The following is a 25,830-nucleotide window of genomic DNA, read 5'->3' on the forward strand; positions in this document are numbered from 1 at the left end:
ACAAAATACCACTTGCCAAAAGCTGCTGCCCAATCAGAACTCAGCAATTCCATTGCAATGCAGTGCCACTTGGCAGCAGTGGTTGCTGTGAGTAGGATTTCCAGCTGAGGTCTCCGAACATGGATGATTGATAACAGGGGTGGAGGGGTAATGGGGTGTGGAGTTTCAGAGTGGCTGCAATGCCAAGAAGGTTGCATTTGGTGGGTCTCCCTTCTGAAACCAGGCACTGTGCCTTTAAACAAAGGGTCCCCTGGAGACCCAATAAGCAACCTGTATGGTTTCTCCCTACATGTTGAGTCACCTCTGCCGCTGCTGGATTAACATCACCGGCAGTGAGATAAGATCTTTAAGTGTATAGCAATGGTTCACTTCACAGCCTCAATTGACAAAGTGAAGAGCAGGCCATTAAAAGACCTTCTCTCTACAGATTTAATCAGGCTTGATTTGGGAAGAAGTCTTCACCCGCCACACTCCCCTTGATTAAGTGCCCCATGCTGCCAAACCCATGACTGGGGCAAAAGAGTATCAATCAACCCTGCACTATGACAGATTTATGGAAACAGTTTATCTTGCTTATATTTGTTTGGTGTAGGCATCTGGTCAAAGTAATATTTAAACTGACTGGCATATTCAAAATGCTTCTTCTTGAAAGAAATTAAATGTTTTTCATGAGGTTCTTCAGGGCAAAATTTGTCATTTATCGGAGAATGATCTTGTTGAATATATTCTGATTCTCTAATCCTTGAAAAAATACTTTCTTTATTGAATCACGAGATGTAGGCCAGCTTTTATTGCCCATCCCTAACTGACAATTAGCAGGCGGTGGTGAGTTGTATTCTTGAATTACTGCAGTCCGCAGTACGATTTAGAAAGTAAATTCCAGGATACAGTAACAGTGAAGGTTCAAAAAAATTTAGCTCTAGGACATAAAACCTACATAAATGTCAGGTGACTTATGTGACACAAAACTACAGTAACAGGACCAAAATTTGGAAAATTGCACTTGAGAATGTACAGAAATAAAAATTACAGCAAAATGTTAAGAAGTCAAGTCCAACTAGGTAGTTGATGAAGCACAAGCAACTTTGAATTCTACATTTGATAAATGTATTGAGAAACATGTATTTAAATAGTTTAATTGAATTTTTTTAAAAAACTGACCATATTTACTGTGCTCTTAAAGTTGAACCCCAGATCTTGGAGGGAAAGAAAATTCATTAGGACCAACTGCCATTTGGAATCAGCAAGCTCCAACAATGACCTGACATTTTCTTCATTATCCTTCGTTAAATGAGACTGGAAACAATCTTCTAAACTTCGCATAGATGCTTCAACCTGATTCATGTCAAACGTGATGTAGAGATTAGTTTTAAAACAAGCCCATGGTATATAATTTAGTCTTTCAACATAGTGAGTAGTTTGATGGGGAACTTAAATATTTCAAGTAGCGAACAAATTATAAACTAAATTATTGATTAGAAGAAAACAAAGTACAGTATACACTGAAAACATTACTGTTTGAAAGTTTATAAAACCCGACTTCAAAAACAAAGTTGTAAGAACACCAGGATTCACAAGATTACAATTTTAATACTGAAGGATTAAATGGAGGGAGATAGATGGAGGAAGACTGTGTTTCTAAAGAGGGCCAGGAGACTTTAGGATCAACCTTTGAATGTAACCATGGAGCCTGGGATGTCAATTCCCAGTTTCTGGTCTGAGCAGCAATGGCAGAAAAAAACATAATGGCTTCGTAAACCAATCCTCCAACATCTCACATTGCTCAACTGATCAGACTCCCATCAGTCATCCAGCAGCACTCCATCACTGTCAGGACTCTAGTCCTAAAATAGAGATACTCTACCTCACCCACAAACATCCAACAATGTCATGTACACATCTAATTCCTTTTGCTTCCACATAGCTCAAATTATTCATCCACCACAGACTTTGGTTATAGCAACAGATTTTATCCAAGCCATAATATGTACAATTGTTAGTGCAAATCTTTAGAAAAAGTAAAAAAAACTATTTGTAAAAATATTAAGAGTTATTTAAACAGTAGATAATATCAAATGTACAAACCAAATAACATGCCTTCTTTATCAGTATTCAGTTCAGTGAAAATGACATAGCATGCAGTGTAGTGACGATATTATCTGAGTAGTCAAATAAATCCGTAAAAGGATAAATAGACAAAGTCTTTTCCCTGGGGTGGGAGAGTCCAGAACTAGAGGACATTGGTTTAGAGTGAGAGGGGAAAGATACAAAAGAGACCTAAAAGGCAACTTTTTCACTCAGAGGGTGGTACGTATATGGAATGAGCTGCCAGAGAAAGTGGTGGAGGCTGGTACAATTGCAACATTTAGAAGGCATTTGGATGGGAATATGAATGGAAGGGTTTGGAGGGATATGGGGTAGGTGCTGGCACCTGGGACTAGATTGGGTTGGGATACCTGGTCGGCATGGACGAGTTGGATCAATGGGTCTGTTTCCATGCTGTACATCTGATTCTATGACTCTATAACTGCTCAACTGAGCACATTGTTTTTTTTTAATATTGGTAATCAATCACATATGAGCTATCATCAATGCAATAATCTGTCACTGCTATATAGTCATCATAATTCTTCTATCTTGTAAGTTGCATATAGTCTTGCAGCAAACAAGACTCTGTTAAAAGCTGAAGTTCATCTTAAAGAGTTACCATAGTGTCTAATTGTAGTAAATGATCTTTAAACCCAAGGACTACTGGTCTCACAATCTATAACCTGGTGAACGTTTTTCAAAATGATCAATAAAATGATATTATTGTTAGAAATTAGATTTCTAACTTTTCAAACTTTGAAAATTATAAAGCAATGTGAGATTTTAACAACGTAAAATGTCTTGCTAATCTCAGAACTAGAAAGCATTTGTTAATTTGAGAAATTAGAGCTTTGCAGAGTTCCGAACAGCGAAAAAGTTTACTAAAATTTCATCAATAGAATGATTTTTAAAAAGAAGTATCCACCTCTTCAGCTTCTTTTAGAAATGTCCTATAAGATTGCAAGTGTTCAATCCGTATATTCAGGTTCCGACACAATGTTTTCCATTCGGCATTCAGGATAACAAACCTCTCAGAAAATAATTTTACTTCTGGGACATCAAACAGTTCTACCTGCTTGATGATGTCTGTAATGTGTGCTAATTCATTCTCTACCTCCTGAAACACAAAATATAGTTTCAGTAAGTTGTATAACATAAGCAAACAGGGAAAACAATATGTGATAGGCCAAATATAAAAGGAGGAAACATTCAGCAAACCTAGCAGATCTGTGGGAGAGAAACAGAGTTAACATTTCAAGCTGATGACATTTCATCAGAACTGAAAGGGTTACAAATATAACATTTTTTTATAGATATTTTTACTAGAAATTTAACATTTTAACAAATTTACAAAAATAAACAAAACTCTCAAGTACAAACATTAATATAGAAATAAATCTTAAATATACAATAATCAAAATTTAACAAAAGAAAAATAACGAGAGAGAAAAAACAAAACTCAATTAATTACTAATCTAACCTACAATTAGCCAGAGTGTATAATTGAGTCACTTACATCTTTCAAATAAGAGAAAATGAGAGGAAAAAAAAGAAGTGGGGGAGAGAAAAAAAAACCCCAACGGTTAACATAGAAGTTGGATATTAAAATACTTGCTCGGAATGTGTTAACATCATATATAACAAAACCCGTATTCGTGCGGGATTCCTCTCCCAAGGGGCCCCGGATCAGCCATGTTTGTAATCTCAATTAAATAAAAGCCCTTGTTGGGATAGCCAAAATATCTATGTAAAAGGGCTGCCATATTTTATAAAATAATTCCGTCTTTCGGTGCACCATATTTGTAAGGAAGTCAGGAGGAATACATTCCATAATTACTCTGGGCCAATTTGAAAATCCAGGGGAACCTTCAGCCACCCAGTTTACTAAAATATTTTTCCTTATATGGAAAGAGAAAACAGAAAATAATCTCCTCCTATTTGACATTCCAGGTGCACCACTTAACCGACTGATCAACCATAATCATCCGGGTAAATCCGAGACCCCTCGGGAGGGAAAACCCTATCTAAAACATCCCGAGCAAAGAGCATATAGAATTTACAAAAAAAAGGTTCTCTAATGCACTCATAACAGTATAATAAAAAGAAAACTATTTCTAAATAATAAAAAATTATAAAACATATTTGAATGGAGATTATCCCCCTTGTTCCCAGGGGGTATCACTTCTTTTCCAACGGTCAATCATATCCTCTCCCAATCATATCCTGCCCCACCCTTGACCCAGGCGCTCCTTAATAGGATGAGGAGAATTCAGATATAATACCGAGCTAGAGTTAACAGTGAGCACCCTACCCCCACCCACCCCCACCTGAGTATATTTGGTAGTATTAATACCATGTATAAACATATATAACTATAAAATTACAACTTCAACAAATTATAATTAAATATAATAATATAAAATAGCAAGGGAAAATAACCCCGCTCCTAGAGACAAAAGTAAAATAGAATAAGGTAACCACCTCTCCCCACCAACATTAACTAAACCCCCCGGCTTATATATATATATATATATATACATACATATATACACATACATACATACACACACACACATATATATACATACACACATACATACGTATAATAATAAAATAAAAGAACCCTAAGGCGGGGGGAAAAAATCGTTAAATGGAGAGCAAATAAATAGTTCCCTCTCCCCCCCTCCCCAAGATAATAATAAACAGTAAGATAAGAAAAAGAAAAAGTGGGGGGGGGATATAAATCGGAGTGGGGAAAAGGCAAGCCAACATACATTGTCTCTTACGATTTATTTAAGAGAGTCCAAAAATTCCTTAGCCTTTTCTGGAGATCTGAAATTATACCCGGATCCTTCGTGGTTAAAACATAGCGTCGCTGGGTAGCGTAAGGAGTATTGAATATTTAAGTCCCTTAAACACTTCTTCACCTCATCGAACACCTTCCTCCTTCGAGCCAGAGCCAGGGAGAAGTCCTGAAATAACATGATCTTAGATCCTTTATAGATCATGGCTTTGGGATCTTTTCCAAGATTTCTAGAGGCATCTAGGAGTATCTGCCTCTCCCTATAGCTCTGCAGCCGGAACAGGACCGGGCGTGGGCGCTGGTTCAAGCCAGGCCCGCGTATTGCGACCCGGTAGGTCCATTTACCCACACCTGGCCTGATCCAGCCTCCAGATCCAAAAGTTGTGGCAGCCACTGTTCCAGGAATGCTGTGAGCTGGCCTTTCTCTTCCTGTTCGGGAAGGCCCAGCAAACGAATATTTTTTCGGCGACCTCGATTATCAAGGTCGTCGATGTAATTCTCTAAGGTCCGGACTCGCTGTTTGAGAGTCCAGACCTGATCCGCGGCCGATTGAGCTGCAGTCTCGGAGGTCGCGGCCTTTAACTCCGCCCCTCTGACTCGGCGCTCGAGTTCCTGGATGTCTTGACCTTGCTTCTGCAGCGCGGCCGAGAGTGAGTCCCATCGATTTCGGGACTCCTCGATAAATGCGTCGATTTTCGTGTCCAGCTTGGTGATCATCTCCACAAGGCTTGTTATTGTCGGTAAGTCCCCCGAGGCGGCTATGGATGCCTCAGCTGCAGCTGGAGAGGGTGGGGGAGGGGTTCCTGCTTGCTGAGAGCTGTGGGCTCTCCTCCCTTTAGTCATTTTTCCTAAGAGATTAGATTATTTAAATTTAATACTAACACTACCAAACAACTAATTATATTAAATAAAAGCTATTTTAGATGATTTGGTGAGTGTGGTGGGGGTGGGTGATCCACTTTGCCCAAGTCTTGGGAGAAGCACTGTAGACTCAGACTTGCTGGGTCGCCGCCATCTTGAATCCCCAAAATATAACCATATTAAAGCAAGAAAAGATGCACAGGAAGTGAGCAGAAAGAAAACAAAAGAAAAATATCTGTAATAAGGCAAACTGTGGTAGGCATTAATTCGCAAAAGGGATGCTGGTGAAAAGCAGTGATGTAGCCATAGGCCCGGAGGAACACAGGGCTGCTCTCTCAGAGACAAACAACTGGTATAACCCAAAGGTCACCACATTTCAGGCAAGGGGCAAGTTGAGGAGGTGACACCCTCATGGTATGGGAATGGTACCAGCCCTGTTAGCATTACTGTGCATCACAAACCAGCCATTCAACCGACTGAGCTAACTGAGCTCAAGTGCAAGGCAAAGAGGAATGGTAATGGGATAAGAGAAGTTGCGTGTAGAGGAAGTATGAACAGCAATAGCAACATATGCCATTTAGGAATGAAGCAATAAAGCGCAGAATAAAATGGGGACAGAGGTTACAGTCTGAATTTCAATTCATTGGAGGACAGAAGGCATTAGTTTACCTAACTGATGAATTAGATGGTTTTTTTGAGCTTCAACAGAACAGTGTAGAAGGACAAGGGCAGAGAATGAGAAAAGAACTGAAAATTAAACTGACTGGGAACTCCGCATCACACTTGGAACTGTGCGGAACGGTTAGTAATTATTCTGCTTTCTCATTATTCATAATCTAGAAACATCTTTTGTTTCTTTATTTATCCCATTACCAAATGCTTTTGCTTTGGACTGACACAAATTCATCATTATTTTTCCCTGCTTTTCACCTCATCATAGATTTTTTGCTTTGTTCTTTGTTTCTTCTGTCTTTTCCCTTGCCTCTGTACTTACTTTAAACATGTTGAATCTCTCTTTGTTGTCCCCCCAATTCTGATGAAAGATCATTGACCTGATACTTTGGACAGAATTTAATGTTCCTTCCATGAGTGCGCTGGAAGGCAGAGAGGGTACAGGGTGAAGAGCTCTCCACCTTCTCGATCCTCTGCCCAATCAGTCAGGGCTGGGAAACCTGAGAATGGCCCTCCCCTGCCTGAAGCCCAGTTGAGGCCTTGAAGTGACCACTTACAGGTTAGTTAAGAGCCTCATGATGCTGTCACTAGACGAATGCCAGTGAATATGTGGGTAATGCAGCAGATGGGGGGTGGTGTGTGGTTGTGCTGGTGTTTGGAAGGTCGTTCCCTCACTACTGAGTGTCCTGTTCACCAAAAGTACCTGATATCGGAAAGGAAGATCCTGAGGAAAGATATCCCACTGCTCTTTACGTTGAGCCTCCACACCCATCCTGCTCGGCCCTTCATGACTGGCACCAGAAATCCAGCCCCATTCACTTGCACTTCAGGGTTCTGGTTACAATTATTTATCCTCAGGCATCTCCAATTAAGACAGTGATCACAGATCCCAGAAAGTTGGTGGCATTTGATTGGCTACCCACTCTTGGAGGCTGAACACCTGAGCAACAGCAGCAGCAGTTACCAGCACTAATACTCAATAGAGCCAACTGCGAGAAATTAAATTGCCCTCAAGTAAAACAAACAGGGAAAAAATGCGGGAGAAAGACATGTTGGTGACTCTGAAAACAAATAGGTACTATTGTTTGCTCATGTCAACAAACTTTGTGGCAACACCCAACACAGAAGAGTACTTCAGAAAGCAATACAGAAAGCATTTCAGACCTGACAAAAGACATGCGGGAACAGCAAGTATCTGCAGTTCCAAGGCAGGGATGTAGATTTATCATGAATCATGTTCTGTAAGAGCTGACCCATATCTGAGTTAAACTGATGAGCCAACCAGACATGAAGGATTGTGTGAGTTCAAGGCAAAAAGTTCAAGAGAAAATGACACAATTCAGACTGTCAGAAAGACTATCCATGTCTATTGTCTTCTCCCCAAAAACCTATCATTCTTCCAAGTCCAAACAGGACATGTATAGGGAGAATAGTGAAACCTTCATGACTTCGAAATTTGTCAATCAAATAACTAGAGGAAAATGGAGTGATTTAATTGTAAATAACAAGAGTGGTATCAACTTTAAGTTTGATAAGTTTGGAGCAGATGTGGTAGATGGGTCTGAAAGAATTGAGTGCAGTTACACTCACTGTGATGATGACAAGGACTCGGTCAGACTAAAGAACAAGCTGAGCTGAGGATAGTGTGATCCTTGCTAGACCAGAAATGTGGATGTTTGAATTCACGTTAGACCAGTTCAGCTTGAAGGAATTGTCTCTGTCTTTCTTACATATACACACACATACACACGCATGCATGTATTTTAAAAACAGTCAAAATAAGGTTCTGAGACTGCACAGATTAAACTGGAATCATCTTCAAAACCAAGAACAACATGATCTAATGGAGGAAAACTATTCTCTCCAGCATCAATAATATTTTAAAAGAAATACATGAGTAGATATATAATTACTAAATAGTAAAAGAAAACCATCAACAAGTTGTTGATGATATTTATACAGTTTTACATTTCTGATTGTGAAGAATCAGAAGGTACAATACCTTTTACTGTTAGAATGTAGTTCAATATTCTGCAGGCAATTTATTATTTTACGTTACAAAACCAATACATAAAGTTGAAAAAAAAACAATAAACTTCACCTAGAAGACACATGCAACTTTATAAAATGGACATCTGCCAATATAAATTACCTTAAACTGATCAGCCATTTCTAGATATTTATTCAGAATGTCTTCAATTTCAGAGAGAGAGGAACCTGGTTCTAATGTACTGGAAAGGCGTGATCTGTATGCTTGGAGACATCCTGAGACCTTGAGAAATTGCACATTTAAAGTCAAATCTAGCTTCTGCGAATCTGCCCAAAAAACAACCCGACATAGTAATTTATTTTATGAAACAAATAATTTATTTGATAAAGTTAAAGCAGTTACTTTAAAAGATAGGAAAAGGTGAAATTGATCTTAAAAAGTATTGTTAGGTTAGATTAATTTATTTGCTCTAATTTTTCTGTTCAGTTTTTTTACATTATTTACCTTAGTCATCTCTTTTCAAAATATTAGACAAAATTTTAATTGCTCTTGCTTTATGTCTGACTTTCACTTTCACATGCCAGTGGCCTTGCTAAAATACATAGTTCTATTCAGGTAATAATTTTGTTCCAATATACTGCAATCATCTAAAATAAAGTTTTCAGTTTACAAACCTGGAAAAAAGCTTTTCTATATTTGATTATCAAGGATCCTTCCTGTTGAAAAAAACCTTCTGTCTAGCTCTTTGGAGTTTCTAAGACAACTCTAGCAATGTACAAGAGTAGTCTCGCTTAGTGCTTTATTGCACAGTCATGCAGCTTTGACACCAACTATTTTCCTGAACAGCTCAAATCCCAAATTTATTCAGCTTGTTATAAAAGGTACATATGACTGATCACTGTTCAGTTGTCATGTTGAGGAAATCACCCTTGATGTTAAGAAGGTTTTTCTTTGCAATAACTAATAAGATCTTAACTTAGAAGCTGTAATCTGAACAAAATTTGTGGGCGGCACGGTGGCACAGTGGTTAGCACTGCTGCCTCACAGCGCCTGAGACCCGGGTTCAATACCCGACTCAGGCGACTGACTGTGTGGAGTTTGCACGTTCTCCCCGTGTCTGCGTGGGTTTCCTCCGGGTGCTCCGGTTTCCTCCCACAGTCCAAAGATGTGCAGGTCAGGTTAATTGGCCATGCTAAATTGCCCGTAGTGTTAGGTAAGGGGTAAATGTAGGGGTATGGGTGCGTTGCGCTTCAGCGGGTCAGTGTGGACTTGTTGGGCCGAAGGGCCTGTTTCCACACTGTAAGTAATCTAATCTAAAAAAAAATGGATCTCCTACTACGTATTTAATGTAGCTGCTCATATTTATGGAATTAAATATTATAAATAATCAATCATAAGTGAATTTAAATATGATAGAGGCTTTTCCCAGCTTGGCTTGAGCAAAGATTTTCTCGAGTTTTTTTGTCAGATGATCAACTAACTGAGGTACAGTTTCACTGGCTCAAAATCTACCACAGCTCTACCTTTCTTCAATTCTCATGATTTCCTCACTGATGAATTGCTAAGTATGTATTTCTATCACTTTTATTTTAATTTCAAATTCCCACTACCCAGAGTTTTTTGTTTATTTTTCCATTGAATAGAACATTTCAAATTAGCACTTATATATTATTGGTACTAACCAATCTAATATTTATATTGATTTAAGTGTACTACAAGCTATGGAACAAAATCCTCCACCCCATCAATTTGAGTTTGTGATGACAGAAATATACACAGGTTAAACGTCATAATTAATAATTGATGCTGCATTATTAAGTTTATGATCTTTTGTCTTCCTGGGTGTTTTACCCTTGAAATATCACATTAGCTTGGGAGAAATGCGCTTGATCCACTAAATGGTCACTTACACTCGTGTTTCAGGTTCTTGTAACAAGTTAATGTGAAGGTTCAGTATGAATTAGCTTTTAAAAGCTGGGGAAAAGTGTGTGAAAAGCAAATTATTAAATTAATAACCAATTACTTTTATTAAACGTGTATTAATAAACACAACATTTGAACAATATGCAAAGCTCTTCAATCGTGTCGCCTAGCAAAATGGTACAAATCAATTGGATTAGATTATTTTATACCTTTTCAAATTGATCATCAAAGGATGTGGTCAATTGCTGTTTCTTTAAAGCTAGCTCTTTATGAGCAAAGCATTGTCCAGTCAAATGATCTACTCTCTGTTGAATGTAGCCAATCATCTCCTGAATTCCAGTGGCTCTGAAATTAAACATACAGAGACAGCTGCTGATATAGTTCCAGCTCTAATGAAGGGACTTACCGAGTGCTAAATTAATCCAGAAGAGACACAATAAAAATAGGCAGGAGTCAGTAACCTATACCACTTCCACAAAAAGCAAGTCATTTTTCTGACCTTGCAGATTTCAGCATTTGAAAAATTCTCACATTCCAACACGTGCAAGGAGATGCCTCTCAGATATTTTAAAGTTTCCTTTGAATTATCTCAAATGTTCATACATATTTTGCACTAATAATTCACTGCATTAGATTTTGCTTCATTTTAGCTTACAAAACAAAAAGAGGAAAAAAACATATCTAAAATTCTGCATTTCCTATGCTTATGTCTGTACTTTAGTTTTTAAAGTAATGTTTTCTCTAAATTTTAAGAAAAACGTGTAAATGTTGGTTCACAGATGGTTATAGCATAGAAGGAGACCATTCAGCCAGTCATGTCTGTGGTGGCCATCTGAAGGAGCAATTAACTGAGTGCCACTCCACCCTGCATTCCTTCTCAGATAGTAGCTGAAAATGTGTTGCTGGAAAAGCGCAGCTGGTCAGGCAGCATCCAAAGAGCAGGAGAATCGACGTTTCGGGCATAAGCCCTTCTTCAGGAATCATTCCTGAAGAAGGGCTTATGCCCGAAATGTCGATTCTCCTGCTCTTTGGATGCTGCCTGACCTGCTGCACTTTTCCAGCAACACATTTTCAGCTCTGATCTCCAGCATCTGCAGTCCTCACTTCCTTCTCAGATAGTAATCCAATTCCCTCAAGTGCTTCAATTGAATCTAACTTCACCATGTTTTCAGGCAGTACATTCTAGATTTTGCTGCCTGAAAAGGTTTTTCATATGCCAATGATCACATCTTGGTTTGGTTACAAAGCAGTTCTAGTCCAACCATCTATGGATAATTTATACTTAGATACCTGAAGCCTTCCCGTTTTTATGAAAAATTAGGATTTGTAGTCTTCTGAAGTCAAGTGAAAATATTAATTTTTATCTGTCATTTTCAAATGACATATAAAAAGTATTGTAGGCAAAATTAAAGAAAACCCTCTGTAGATAGGCAAGGGGATCGTGATGCACAATTATTTATTCAAATACAACCTGCTCATTCACCTAACAGTGTTCCACAGCAAGGGGTCCTAAAGTTCATGTGAGGCTATTAAACGGAGCTAACCTGCATTACTGAAAGTGATCTTGCATGCTTTAAAGGGAAGGTGCAAACCAGTAACAGCAGAGCTGGAAGGGGCAAGGAAAGGCATTGACAGCAGGAAGAGCATCATGTAGTAGTATTACTGGCAAAACATATAGTGTTGATTCTCAGATGTTGCACTTGGTGTTGCACCAGATGTTACCTTGGTTCAGATGGTTGACAGAAGGAGAGAAGATTTGTGTCTGCAGGGGAAAGGTGGCCCTCCAAACTGTCAGAAGATATTGAGATGAGATCACTTCATTTTTGTCCTCATCGACTTAGCACAACGATAATCCTAAAACTCACATTGCACATCTTGAGCACACCACCAACCTCAACAGCCACATCACACCATGCTCACTGACAACAGCTGCGTCTTTCATGTACAAGAAGATGCTGCATAACAGTAAATAGTACCCATGATGTGGAGGTGCAGGTGTTGGACTGGGGTGGACAAAGTTAAAAATCACACAACGCCAGGTTATAATCCGACAGGTTTATTTGTAAATACAATCTTTCACAGCGCTGCTCCTTCATCAGGCAGCGAGTAAACAGTACCATCTAACTGGTGCAGAAGCTTGTCCTTATTCCCAAGGAGGAGGTAGTGCTCACCATTCTTCCAGCCACTATAACTGAGGGTAGCACAGAGGTTCAAATTAATTAAGGTAACGGTGTCCATCTACTTAATCCACATTGTCACATTCCACTTCCCTGTCATCCCACTTTCTTTTTTGATGTACTAGCTGCAAATGGTGGACAGTAACTATGCACCTATTCCTCCCCCAACCTCCCTTCTCCTCACTGCAAACTAGCTTTGTGCCGATCTCTTTTCAGACACCAAAAAGCTGCAACTCTTTGGCCCAGTCAGCAAAGGAACAGCAAGGCATGAAAGAGTAGGAAGACATCGAAGAAGCATAGTCACTCATTTCACAGCCAGCCACCTTCTCAGATTTGAGCACTGCATTTTATTTCAGTTGGCAGGTTGGAGGCAATATTTGCTTGTGATGGGCGAATAGGTATTGGGCGTGAAGCAGTCTGCAACCTAGATCGGGGCTAATGCAGCATAGATGCTAGTTCTGCAAAACGTCAGCTATGAAAGGATACAACAATACAAATTAGGAGCAAGACTGGATCATTCCACTGCTCGGGCCGATAGCTTCAGCTGTGGCCTCGATGATATGATGCAGTATTTCTGTCTCAATCACAAAACCAAGCAGTAAATCCCAGGCACCCACATCTTCTGGGTAAAAAGGTTTGTCTAGTTACCCGTCTAATCCTTTTACCAATCACCCCAAATTTATGTCCTTCAATAGTATGGTCAAGATGTACCATGTGAGATTTATGATTATAGTAGTACCAGGTGGATGAGGACAAAGTGAAGTTATCTAGTCTCGATCTCAAACCTGCTCTGCCATTTGATAAGATCCTAACTGATAAGAGTAGGAGTAGTACTAGAGTTTTGCTAATGCTTTAAAGAACTGTAGGTAAATGTCCTGACTTAAATTTTCTATTTCCCAAGTAATAAACAATATCATTCCATTCACCTTCCTATACATCTTCAGCACCTGCTGACTAACTTTGTGCAATCTGGTACACCCAGATCCCCCCGTACCTGGGAACTCTACAATTTGTCTTGACATTTCAACTTGCAGTGCCTTAGAGCCAGGAGACCTGAGTTCAAGTCTCACCTGCTCCAGGGGTCTGTAATAACATCTCTGAACAACCTGATTAAAAAAAAATCTGCATTCAGTTCCTTCATCCATGCCATTAGTACAAGTTATGTCTAGTTGCGGCCTCAGTACTGATTCCAAGGTACTCTGTCAGTATCAAGCTGGTGAAGCTACCACACAAAACTACTTACATGCCAAAACAGCAGAAGCTGCATCAGACCGACAGAGTTGAGTGCCTTTAAATGGCAAAATTGATTCACTCCATGTGCTGTCTCAAAATGGCAAGCACTGGATATGCAAAGGCCCCAATAACATTCTGGCAACATGCTGAAGCCTTGTTCTCCACAACTAGGTGTGACCCTAGCACAGCAATTCCAGTATATCTACAACACTGGCACCTACCTAGCAATGTGCACATTTGTCCGGGTATTCTATTCGACAAGAAGACAAATCTAATCCAGTGGATTACTTCCTGTCAGTCTCATCAACAATGTGATAGGAGGGGTGACAACAGTGCTTTGAAGTAGCACTTGGTCAGCAATACTCAGTTTGGTTTCTGTCCAGGGCAACTCAGCGCCTGACCTCATGAGAACTTTGATGGAACATGGGCAAAAGAGTTTAATTCTAAAGCTCAGGTGAATACGACCACCCTTCACTGCAGGCAGCTGTTGACAGTGTGCAACATTAAGGAGTCCAAGTGAGTTGGCAAATAGTTGGCATATATATAAAAATATGAGTTTTGGTAGGAAGAATAGAAATGTAGCATATTATTTAAACAGAGAAATTGCAGAGCTCAGAGATACGGGGGATCTGGGTGTACTACACGGTACAAAGTTAATATAAGGTGCTGCTAGTGTTTAGGAAGGCAAATGGAATGATGTTGTTTATGGCTTGGGGCATAAAATTGAAGTCAATGTGAATCAGCAGGAAATCTTTCTGACGGTTAGACTGATACTCAGTTATAAATTTCAAAGTCAAGCATAGCTGAAGGGCAAAAGCAAGATAGAGAGGCAGATAATGATTGCGCTCGGAAGAGGGGAATAATTTGATGAGGTGTAAGAAGAAGGTGAAGAAGGTATCGGAGAGCTTTGGGGCTATGTATCCTCTTAATTTTAAGGTCTATGTACAAAAGCTGGAAGTTTTCCTTGGATAACAAAAATTAATAATTCATATTTACAGAAATAATGGGCCAGAAAGTTGTGCAGTGATTGTGTTATAAAAATAATCGCGCAATAGCTATGCCATTTCAACTGATGTTGCCGGAATCACGTTATTGTTAATACAGGTAAGGGAAGTTTGCATTCTGTAAATAATGGATTAAATCTTCAATCACATTAAAGAATCATGTGTAATAGTAGAACCGCCTGTATTCATTTTCAGTTGCATTAATTAAAACAACTCCAGATCCCCATGCTTGTGTACATGAATGAATACTATTTAATGAAATTTATTTTATTGGCTGCATTTAAAAACGATGCATAGTTTCCCTGTTCCATGGCAAATTTTAGGCTTGGTGCCATGCAAATAGGTTGAAACCGAAACACGAGGAGAAAAGAACACTTCTAAAAGCCAACACATCTCGTCTTATATTCAAGCTCAAATTGCCAATTGCACCAAAGTGAAGGCTCTTCCACTCAGTATTTTATTTAAGCACCATTGCTACGATTCATTGGGATGGCTTGCTGGAAATCGAGCCCCACTATTCCTGGACTCTTCACAAAAGTGAAATATTTCATCAAGTATGCAAATTTCCCCAATTTATCTTACTTTCAGACCCAGATTGACAGAAAGCACAGACCAGGTTTCTGCACTGAACAAGAATGGCTAATTGTTTCAAGTCACTAGATTCTAACTACAGATAAACAGTTATAAACTGTAAACGTATAACACAACTGATTAAAACTGTAATCCTCTTCCAGGTACCCTCTTACACACACGTGCAGACAGATATGCTGGGAAAATAGGCTATTATGCAGAGGAGATAAACTAGAAAGACAGTTCACTTGTCTTTGTTCCAGGTTCTGTCGTGAAAAATAATCCTTATGAAGCTTCTGCTCACTAGCACATTGCTTCAGTCATCTTCCTCTAGATTTTTGGTAAGAAATACAAGGTGGCCTGTTCACTTACGTAAAGTCCCAGAGCTCTCAGTTAAAAGTCACAGCTTGCAACAACTGTTACAGAAAAGATAAATTGGTTTTCCTTCGGCTTACTGTGTGTTTTAACTGTAGAGAATAGAAACACTACTCCCAAGCTGGGGAAAAACTGAACACTTCTCTCTCACTGTGATTTGTACCCAGTTCCAATTTGTTCTTTACCTGATAACCAATCACATGGTTGTTGGCAGGGAAAGAAAATCTGTCATTGATAACTGATCACTAGTCCATAGACCAATCAATTTCTTGTTGCCAATAAAAGCTGCATCTGCAAGTCCCCCTTGACTCCAAATCATTTGCAACTTTAACTTTAATTATTGCTTGTTCAACTTGTTGTTTACATGATGAACCTTATTGGAGCCACATACAGACTTGTAAGTAATATTGAACCTCAACCTATTAGCAAGATAGAGAAACTACAAGAGCAAAGCAACAACTTTCAGAATGGAACTGGGCATTAACATTTGCTAAAGTAAGATAGCCACGTCAGACAGACAGTCATAGAGTCATAGAGATGTACAGCACAGAAACAGACCCTTTGGTCCAACCCGTCCATGCTCACCAGATATCCCAACCCAATCTAGTCCCACTTGCCAGCACCTGGCCCATAGCCCTCCAAACCCTTCCTATTCATATAATCATCCAAATGCCTTTTAAATGTTGCAATTGTACCAGCCTCCAACACATCCTCTGGCTGCTCATTCCATACACTTACCACTCTCTACATCAACAAGTTGCTCATTAGGTCTCTATCTTTCCCTTCTCACCCTAAACCTATGTCTTCTAGTTCTGGACTCCCCCACTCCAGGGAAAAGACTTTGTCTATTTACCCTATCCACGCCACTCATGATTTTATAAACCTCTATAAGGTCACCCCTCAGCCTCTGACAACCCTACCCTATTCAACCTCCCCCTATAGCTCAAACCCTCCAACCCTGGCAACATCCTTGTAAATCTTTTCTGAACCCTTTCAAGTTTCACAACATGTATCCGATAGGAAGGAGACCAGAACTGCATGCAACATTCCAACAGTGGTCTAACCAATGTCCTGTACAGCCACAACATGACCTCCCAACTCCTGTACTCAATGCTCTGACCAATAAAGGAAAGCATACCAAACGCCTTCTTCACTATCCTATCAACCTGCGACTCCACTTTCAAGGACATATGGATCTGCACTCCAAGGTTTCTTTGTTCAGCCACAACCCGAGGACCTTACCATTAAGTGTATCTTGCTGCAGAAAGCTGGATTTGGGTTTTGAATGAGATGGCTGAAAGATAAAACTAGACAACGTTGCCTACCAACCCACCCAAGTAATCCTTGCAGACAAAATTACCAGAACCAGCTCAAAATGAACATTATTTCAAACTCAATATTAGCAAATTTCTGGACTCTGAACATAGAAACCAATCGGAATCTGCCTTCCTTTGTTCTTATCTGACTTGTTCCAGAAGACTTCAGCTCTAAAAAAACATTTTTCAATTGCATGACTGCTTCATCAGCCCTCTCTAGTCTCAATTTGTGCCAATGTGCTCCTCCAGGAACACTTCATTTCTACTGGCTAGCTCAATGTGAGCAGAATGATGGCTCGATGATTAACATTGCTATCTCACAGTGCCAGAGAATTGGGTTCAATTCTAACTTTGGACAATTGTCTGAGTGAAGTTTACACATTCTCCTGTGTCTATGTGGGTTTCCTCCCACAGCCCAAAGATGTGGAGGTTAGGTGGATTGGCCATGCTAGTGTCTACGAATGTTCAGACTGGGTGGATTAGATTGGGACATGGGAAATGTGATTCCAGGGATAGGGTAGTGGGTGGTGGGATGGTCTTGGATGTAAAAACAATGACTGCAGATGCTGGAAACCAGATTCTGGATCAGTGGTGCTGGAAGAGCACAGCAGTTCAGACAGCATCCAACAAGCAGCGAAATCGACGTTTCGGGCAAAAGCCCTTCATCAGGAATAAAGGATGAAGGGCTTTTGCCCGAAATGTCGATTTCGCTGCTCATTGGATGCTGCCTGAACTGCTGTGCTCTTCCAGCAGCACTGATCCAGGATGGCCTTGGAGGGTCAGTGTGGACTTGATAGGCCAAATGGCCTGCTTCTACATTGTAGGGATTCAATTACATCTAATTTTCAGGACTGCATTACACTTCCCAAACAATATTTTTAAAAAACAACTCTGTCATTTCTGTCTAGCTTTTCAAAAAAACACAAAAACGAAAGGATTTTACAATATTGCATGCTCAGATTTAATTAAATAGGAGAACAAACATTTCCCAACAATTGCATAAGCACTAATCTCACCTTGATAAAAATTAGATGGTGAGTAACATGATAAAAAGCAGAACATTGCATGAAGCATGAAAATTATAAATATGAAGATCAGATTAATCAACAGCTCCCACCTCCCATTTCTTCTCCAGCCCTTCAAGATGTCTGTACATCTGCTATGTTAGCCATTCAACTAGTGACAGCCATGTCTTTAGCTGCTGAGCCATGAGCTCTGGAACTCTGTGACTCTACATCTCACTCTTCTTTTGGGATACACCGCAAAAACCATATTTTTGACTTTCACTCACATGCCCTCCTATCACAAGTAGCTTAATACCAAACATTGTTTGTTAATTCTCTAGTAAAGAACCTGCAAACATTTTACTATGTTAAAATCAAGTTATTAAAATTGTCGTGCATCTGTAAACAATTGTCACTCAGTTTCACAAGATGGTATTTCTGTGCATTCTTCGAGCAATATTCACTGGTGTGTAGTTCCTACCTCTGGGGATTAATTTTACTCAAGAGCAGTTGTCCCTTTAGTAAAGCATCTGAAGTTGCATCTTTGATTGCCTGGCACACAGAAGCATGTTCTTTAGAGAGTTCTGACAAGCACAGAGACTTTAAATTAAGGTGTTTCAGATGACTTTCTAATCCTCCCAGTACATCAAATCCCTGTCAACAAAAACATAATGTTACTCAACGATCTTGTAATTTAGATCATGTTAAGCCTGCAACAAACGTTATAAACCAGAAGCACTCAACGCACCTTGAAAATCGCAGCATGTTGCTTGATAGTTACATATTTGCTGTGGGCTTAGATTGTTTTGTTAAGCTTTACATTAATTCAAGAACTTTAGTAGCTAATGGAGTTCTTGCAGCACAGTGGTAGTGCCTCTATCTCTGAATCAGAAACTGCAAGTTCAAATCTCACCTGCTCCACAGGTTAGATTAGATTAGATTACTTACAGTGTGGAAACAGGCCCTTCGGCCCAACAAGTCCACACCGACCCGCTGAAGCGTATACCACCCAGACCATACTCCTACATTTACCCCTTCACCTAACACTATGGACAATTTAGCATGGCCAATTCACCTAACCTGCACATTTTTGGATTGTGGGAGGCAACCGGAGCACCCGGAGGAAACCCACGCATACACGTGTGGAACTACATTTTTGAACAGGTTGATTAAAAACATCTAGCCATTTCACAATGATTATAATTGAGACCACTAGGAAAGCCCTTAATATTGAACAATCATTTGGTACATTAGCTACACTTAAGGTTTCTAATTGATTAAAGCTATTCTGATCCACACTGTGTCCACACCCACAACTTCCTCCGGAAGTTCATTCCACATGCGAATCACTGTGTAAATAATTTGCCCCTCGTGCCTTTTTAAAATTTCTCTCCTTTCACTTCAAAAATGTGACCCCTAGTCTTGAAATCTGCCATCCCAGAGAAAGGACACCCACCATTAACCCTAGCTATACCCCTCATGTGTTTATAAATCTGCATCATATCACCTTTTAACCTCCTATAATCCAGTAAAATAAAGTCTCAGTTTATCCAACTTTGATTTGCTTTCCCCTCCCCTCAGTGGAGAAGCTTGAGCTTGTTTGTTTATTAAGGAGGTGATTTGAAGGTGAATAATTAAATATTATACAAGATGATAAATGATATGGGAAAGCTCAACCCAGAATTCTGTTTAAGCCCTGTGAGTCTACAGTAAAAGACAATAACTTGAAAACAATAAAACAAAACTTTAGGATGGATATCAGAAAAACAATCTCCAAGCAGACAGTAATTAATGTTTATGATCGACTTTCGAATGGAGCCGTACAGAAAATAACCCTTGAATTGGTTATATATAATTATCTGCAACTGTCAGCTCTTTCAGTGGATGGACTATAATTGGCTGAATGGTTGTTCTCATCTGCAAGTATCATGTAATCTTGTAAATTAGGCAATGTGAAGGATTAATTTTGCATTAAAAATCACACATTGTTCCAACTCAAAATGTTTTTGGATGCATTATTACGCTGCTGCAAACCACAGTAAACATATCTGTTAACTGAATAATGTTCTGAAAATCCACAAGATGGCAGTACAGAAACAATATCCTCATTTCCTTATTTAATTTTGCAGGAGACTATTGAACCTATTGCACGTGTTGCTGCAAGAGAAGCAGAGCTAGTTCAATATGCCACCTTTTCATAAAAGTTCTGGAAATACTTCCTCTTTAGTTAATGTTTCAATTTCCTTTCAAAAGCCTCAATTGAAACCACCTTCACTACACTCTCAGGAAGCAGAATCCAGATCTCAGCTAATCACTGAGTAAAAAGGTTTTCCTCATTTGCTGTTGCTTCTTTTAGCAATTATCTTAAATTGGTGTCCTTTACTTCTTGACCCATGCATCATTGGGAATATAGTTTCTTCCTGTTTACTCTGTCAAAATCCGAACACATTTATCAAATCTTGTCTTAATCATTTCCTCACCAACTTTTCCAGTCTATCCAACGAATGAATTACTTCATTGCTGGAACCACTTTCTTGAAACTTTCCTGCACACTATTTAATATCTTCGCATACCTCCTGTAGCATGGTGCCCAGAACTGATGATGTTTCTACCAGTGATGTTTCATACAAGTTTATCAAAACAGCACTTTGAATTCTATGCCCCCATTTTAAAGTCCAAGATCTTTTTTGTGTTGTTAATTGCTTTCCAAATCTGTGCAGCCATTTCTAATGGTTTTTGCACACACAAGTAATTTTGCTCCCAACACACACATAACTTGGAACCTTTGTCCCAACCTCTTTAACATAGTATCTCTTATTCAGTCTTACCTTCCCATGCTTTGCTTACAAATCCCGCCATATCTCACCGTACTAGATTCCGTCTGTCTCTTGACTATCCAATTCAGCCGCCTGTCTACGTCCTCTTGAAGTTTGTCGCTATCCTACTCAGCTCACAATGCTTCTAAATTTGTACCAAGGTATACTTAACCTCCTGTTTCTCAAAGCACATGTGCCTAAGACTTATTCTCTTTCTCAGGCAGCCACCGCAATGCACTTGTAAGAAATGAGTAATTTGTTACATTTTTCATGTTTATCAATGTATAGAATTCTAGTTTTTGGATATACAGAAAATTGATTCCACTTCTGACATCCTGCAGAAAGACTGAATTGTTCCCAGCTCCTGCACACCATAGGTCCAAGTGTTCTTTAATGCTCACAGCAACACCTGAGCCAGACTCCACTTGCAAAACATCCTTTTTCCCTTTTTGTATCCAGTATAATTTGTTGTTCCCATTGAAATGTGCTATTCTTGCTTCATCCTGATGAATGCATGAAGAAAAACCTCAACAGCGCATTTATTTTTTGAGCAATATTCATATTCTTTCATTACAAACTATTGTTCCAGTGGATAATAAAATACTATCAACCATCCATGTGAATGTGTCAACCATCATAATGCTGACTTATGGTCATTTATTTACATTTGTAATTTGATCCACATTCATATGAAAATGTCCAGGTTTTCTAGGGGATGATAAAAAGAACTCTAGCAACACAGCTATATTGGGAGGTCCAGACTGTGGTATAGTTCTAATGAGGAATGTGGAGGATGACATGGGACCCAGATCAGGCAGGTTTCTCTATTTCATTTAATTTAAGTTTTAAATTCCAATCAATAATGTGTGCAAATACAACTTACTCTGCACCACTCCCACTTAATGATTCACTGTGTTTTTGGATTCATATTTGTCTACAAAAGATCCAAAAATGAGTATTTGCAAAAATTAAAAGTTTCTTCTGAGAAGAAAAATATATAACTCAACATTTAAACTGATAAGGGCTTAAAGCTCTGCTTTGAAGCAGTGTCCAGTCATTGTGAGTTTTCGGAGGCACAGGGAAGCAGATAGGTCTGTTGAACCTGTATAAAAAAATGGGAAATACTCCACACTCATTCTAAACAGATGAAACCTCATGTAAGATGCAGGTATGGGGAATATGAAATAGCAGGTCGCAATTCAGTACAACATTTGAAGAGTTCATGGAAATTTTGTATTACTTTTTGCACAAAGCTGAAAGGAACAACATACTAACTTATTGTGCTCAAATTCTCTCAATCCACCCAGCAATGTTACATTAGTTGTGCCTATAATCTCAGATGCATAATATTTGTTTTCCAGGTCAATATGAAGGAGGAAGTAACAGCTATTACTGCATGCCTCTTTCAATTCTAAGGCAGAAATCACAGCCACACCAAAAACCATAGATTAAGAAAATATATACGTGCAGGAGGATATGGATTTCAGTATATAATATATGAAATAATTTGCAGTAAAATTTCAACACAGATGTGGCTCAGGAACTAACCTTATTTGCACTGTCAAAAAATTCATGGGCCTCTTGGAGCAATAATTCTCGTTCCTTCATGTGAAGCCAGAACTTCTCACACATCAGCTTCAATTTCTGATTTTGAGCTGCCATCTGTTCTTTATCTGTAAAGTCTTCGATCAGCAAAATCTCATCAGCTTCAGCTTTTAACTTTTCAGCTACAGACGTGAATTCCTATAATAAAAAGTTTAAGGTTATAATTATTAAGTTCTCGTAGAACTTCAAATCTGAATGACCGTAGAACCAAGTGAGATTTTATATAGGAGAAAGTGAGGTCTGCAGATGCTGGAGATCAGAGTTGAGAGTATGTTGCTGGAAAAGCACAGCAGGTCAGGCAGCATCCCGGGAGCAGGAGAATCAACATTACGGGCCAGAGCCCTTCATCAGGAATCGTTCTGGCCCGAAACGTCGATTCTCCTGCTCCTCAGATGCTGCCTGGCCTGCTGTGCTTTTCCAGCAATACACTTTCGACTGAGATTTTATATTCTCTAATACAGGCAGATATAAGTGAGAACCAGTTAAATTGTACGTTATTTAAAAAGTGTACAGAGTAAAGTTGTATTTAATCCAAAAAGCAGCTTTATAAAGGATTGTCTCAAATACTTTTCAGATGATGTGTGAAGTACACCTTGAAGAACTTCATCACATAAATAAAGTATGACATATTTTCAAATGCCTAGAATGAAATATACTTTCTTTTTGAACAGCTATCATTTCATTGATTTTAAAAATCATGGGGCTAATACATAGCAATATTAAGCATTAGGATCCTATTTTCATATTTACAATGTAACACGACGTACACACCTTGAATTCTACTTATCAATGGTATGCATTCAAAATCAGATCTCAAGGGAAAGACTATTAATTAATATGAAAGCACACAGATATGTCTAGCTGAATTCTGTGTTTAAAAACACACACATAAAAATGAAATAGCAGCAAAAATAGATGATTTGGTCTCTCAAGCCAGCTTGGCCTTTCAAAACTATAATGACTGCTTTGTTTAGGTTTTAGTTTCCACCTTCCTATCTATCCTGATAATACTTGATCTCTTAGCTTCTTTTTTAGGCAATCTGTCCTAAAAATATTCAATCACCTAGCCTCCATCACCTTGAAGCAAAGATCTCCAAAACTGTAATACACTCAGAAAAATATGTTCCTCATTTCTGTGCTGGAATTGGGTGAGGAGAGGACTCTCATTTTAAAAGATTTCCATTTATTCTAGACTGATCCATAAAAAGAAACACCCTTTCCATGTTCCCTTATCAAATCCATTCAGGATCTTATGTAGTTCACTCAAGACACTTCTCAGTCTTCTAAACTCCTATCGAAGCAAGTCAAGCCTTTCAAATCTACCCTCATCAGACAAGCTGATCACTCCAAGTATCAATCCAGTAAACCTCCCCTGAAATGTCTTCACTACATTTACATCCTTTTGTAAATAAGGAGATCAAAATTGTACCCAGTATTCAAGAAGTGCTCTCACCAATGTCCTGTATGACTCAAGCATGACATCATTACTGTCATAAAATAGAGAAGTGCAGAAGCTGGAAATTTGAAACAAAAACAGAAATTGCCGAAGAAACACAACTGGTCAGGCAAATCTATGGAGAGGGAAATGTTAATTGTGTTTCTCCCCCTCATCATTAGCTTTATGTTCAATTCCTCTTTTTAAAGGATAGTATCCCATTAGCCATCTTGATTGTGTTGTACCTTGAAACTACCTTTTGTGACTCATTCACCAAGGTCCCTCTGCACCTCAGACATGCACAGTCATTCTCCACTTAAGTAATAGTCTCAGTTTGCCAATTATCAGCCAGAGTGTACTAATGGTGGCAAGGATGAGGCTTTGCGTTCTACAGAGATTCTTGGTCAAATGAAAACATCAGATTAGGAAAAAGGGAGAAATATTTTGGAAAAGCCAGCAGCAAATAGGCTCGTACAGTTAGATGGTTAAAAAAAAGCAAAATTAACGGACTTTAGATACGCATAGTAGTTGGGACAAAATAAATGAATTAATGGCACAAATATGGGTGTGAACTTACACCAGTTATGAAGATATGGTTACAAGATCAAAGCTGAGAACTAAACATTCAGGGCTAAGTGACTTCTCAAAAAGACAAGAAGGTAGGGAAAGGTCCTGGGGTTAGGCAGCTTAACTTGTACGAGATGGAATAACAACAAAAAACCTTGGATCGGATAATGCAGAATCCATACGGGTGGAAGTATGAAATAATGAGGGGAAGTAGACACTAGCAGGAGTGGTCTATAAAGCCACTGCATTCTGTTTCTTCTGTTCATCACAGACATTTTGAATTGAATACACTTTGAAATACAGTCTCTTCCCAGCAGTGATTGGTGTGTAGTTATCCTAGTTAAATAGATCTATTGCTATTTCCTAAATATGTGTTTAGCTGTGGAGAAACTGCTGGATCTGCTTCATAACCCTTTCATGTTGATTGAAGTTGGGAAAGGAATAATTGAAGCTATTGTGTCTGATGTAATGTATTAGTTATGGCCTATTTCTCGATTCTTTCCTCAGCCTCTTTCAGTTGCTCGTAACAGTTTTCACAGCTCTTATCATTTACTGTATCTCTTTGACAGTGGCTGTGCTCCTCCTCAGCACTACAGAACTCAACCTCAGTTCCGTTTCTGATACCATGTTCAGGAGGCAGCAGACCAGTCTTTACTATATATGTATTGAAGGACTTGCAAAATGGCTGCCTCCAGTGCATAAAACCCATGGTAGAAATCACATGACTATGGCATACCACAAATGAGGCATTTGTGCATGACTGTATTTCAATCCAAGCAATACATTGCTTGATGTATTAAGCATTTTATTTTAAACTCTATTTTGTGATCAGCTCCATTTTGACCATTATGCAAAAACAAGATTGAAAAGTAAATCATTTACAAGTAGAAAGTTAAAGTCGCCATAGCCTTACCAGACTATAGGGCTGTGCTTTCATGAGAGAGAGAGATGAGTGGTGATGGTTTCACCTGAGGGTCACCATGCCTCAGGCGAGGGGAAGAGGTTGAGAAGCAGAGTCCTTCATAGTAACCTCAGCCAGTGCGGGAACTGAACCCACACCGTTGGCATCACACCAGTTCTCTCGCCAACTGAGTTAACCAACCTTCATTTACAAATAAATCATATGAAAAACTTAACTTTTTTTAGGAGCTTGTTTCAACAGGGTTCCAAAATCATTGTTCAATAAAATATTACTAGAATATATATCCTGTAAAATCTTTACGAATTCTCTTTTGTAACTGAGGCTAAGAAGTTATACAGTCAAGAGTGTGGCGTTGCAAAAGCACAGCAGGTCAGGCAGCATCCGAGGAGCAGGAGAATCGATGTTTCAGGCATAAGCCTTTCATCAGTAATTCACACAACCTTATAGAAGTCATACAACCTTATTTTTC

The 25,830-nt window shown here is 39.0% G+C and overlaps 1 protein-coding gene across 1 annotated transcript in view; it reads right to left on the reverse strand.

Moving 5' to 3' along the window:
• Positions 1-25,830, reverse strand: part of ccdc141 (coiled-coil domain containing 141) — a 171,397-nt gene that overhangs the window by 101,600 nt on the left and 43,967 nt on the right. The window contains exons 7-12 of the mRNA XM_060828119.1: positions 22,381-22,575; positions 18,498-18,670; positions 10,547-10,682; positions 8,577-8,696; positions 3,014-3,205; positions 1,158-1,335 (exon numbers count right to left, since the gene is read on the reverse strand). Coding sequence (XP_060684102.1) covers positions 1,158-1,335; positions 3,014-3,205; positions 8,577-8,696; positions 10,547-10,682; positions 18,498-18,670; positions 22,381-22,575 — 994 coding nt within the window. The remainder of the gene's footprint in view (positions 1-1,157; positions 1,336-3,013; positions 3,206-8,576; positions 8,697-10,546; positions 10,683-18,497; positions 18,671-22,380; positions 22,576-25,830) is intronic.

Source organism: Hemiscyllium ocellatum, chromosome 7 (assembly GCF_020745735.1).
Source record: "Hemiscyllium ocellatum isolate sHemOce1 chromosome 7, sHemOce1.pat.X.cur, whole genome shotgun sequence".
In the NCBI taxonomy this organism is placed as follows: Eukaryota; Metazoa; Chordata; class Chondrichthyes; order Orectolobiformes; family Hemiscylliidae; genus Hemiscyllium; species Hemiscyllium ocellatum.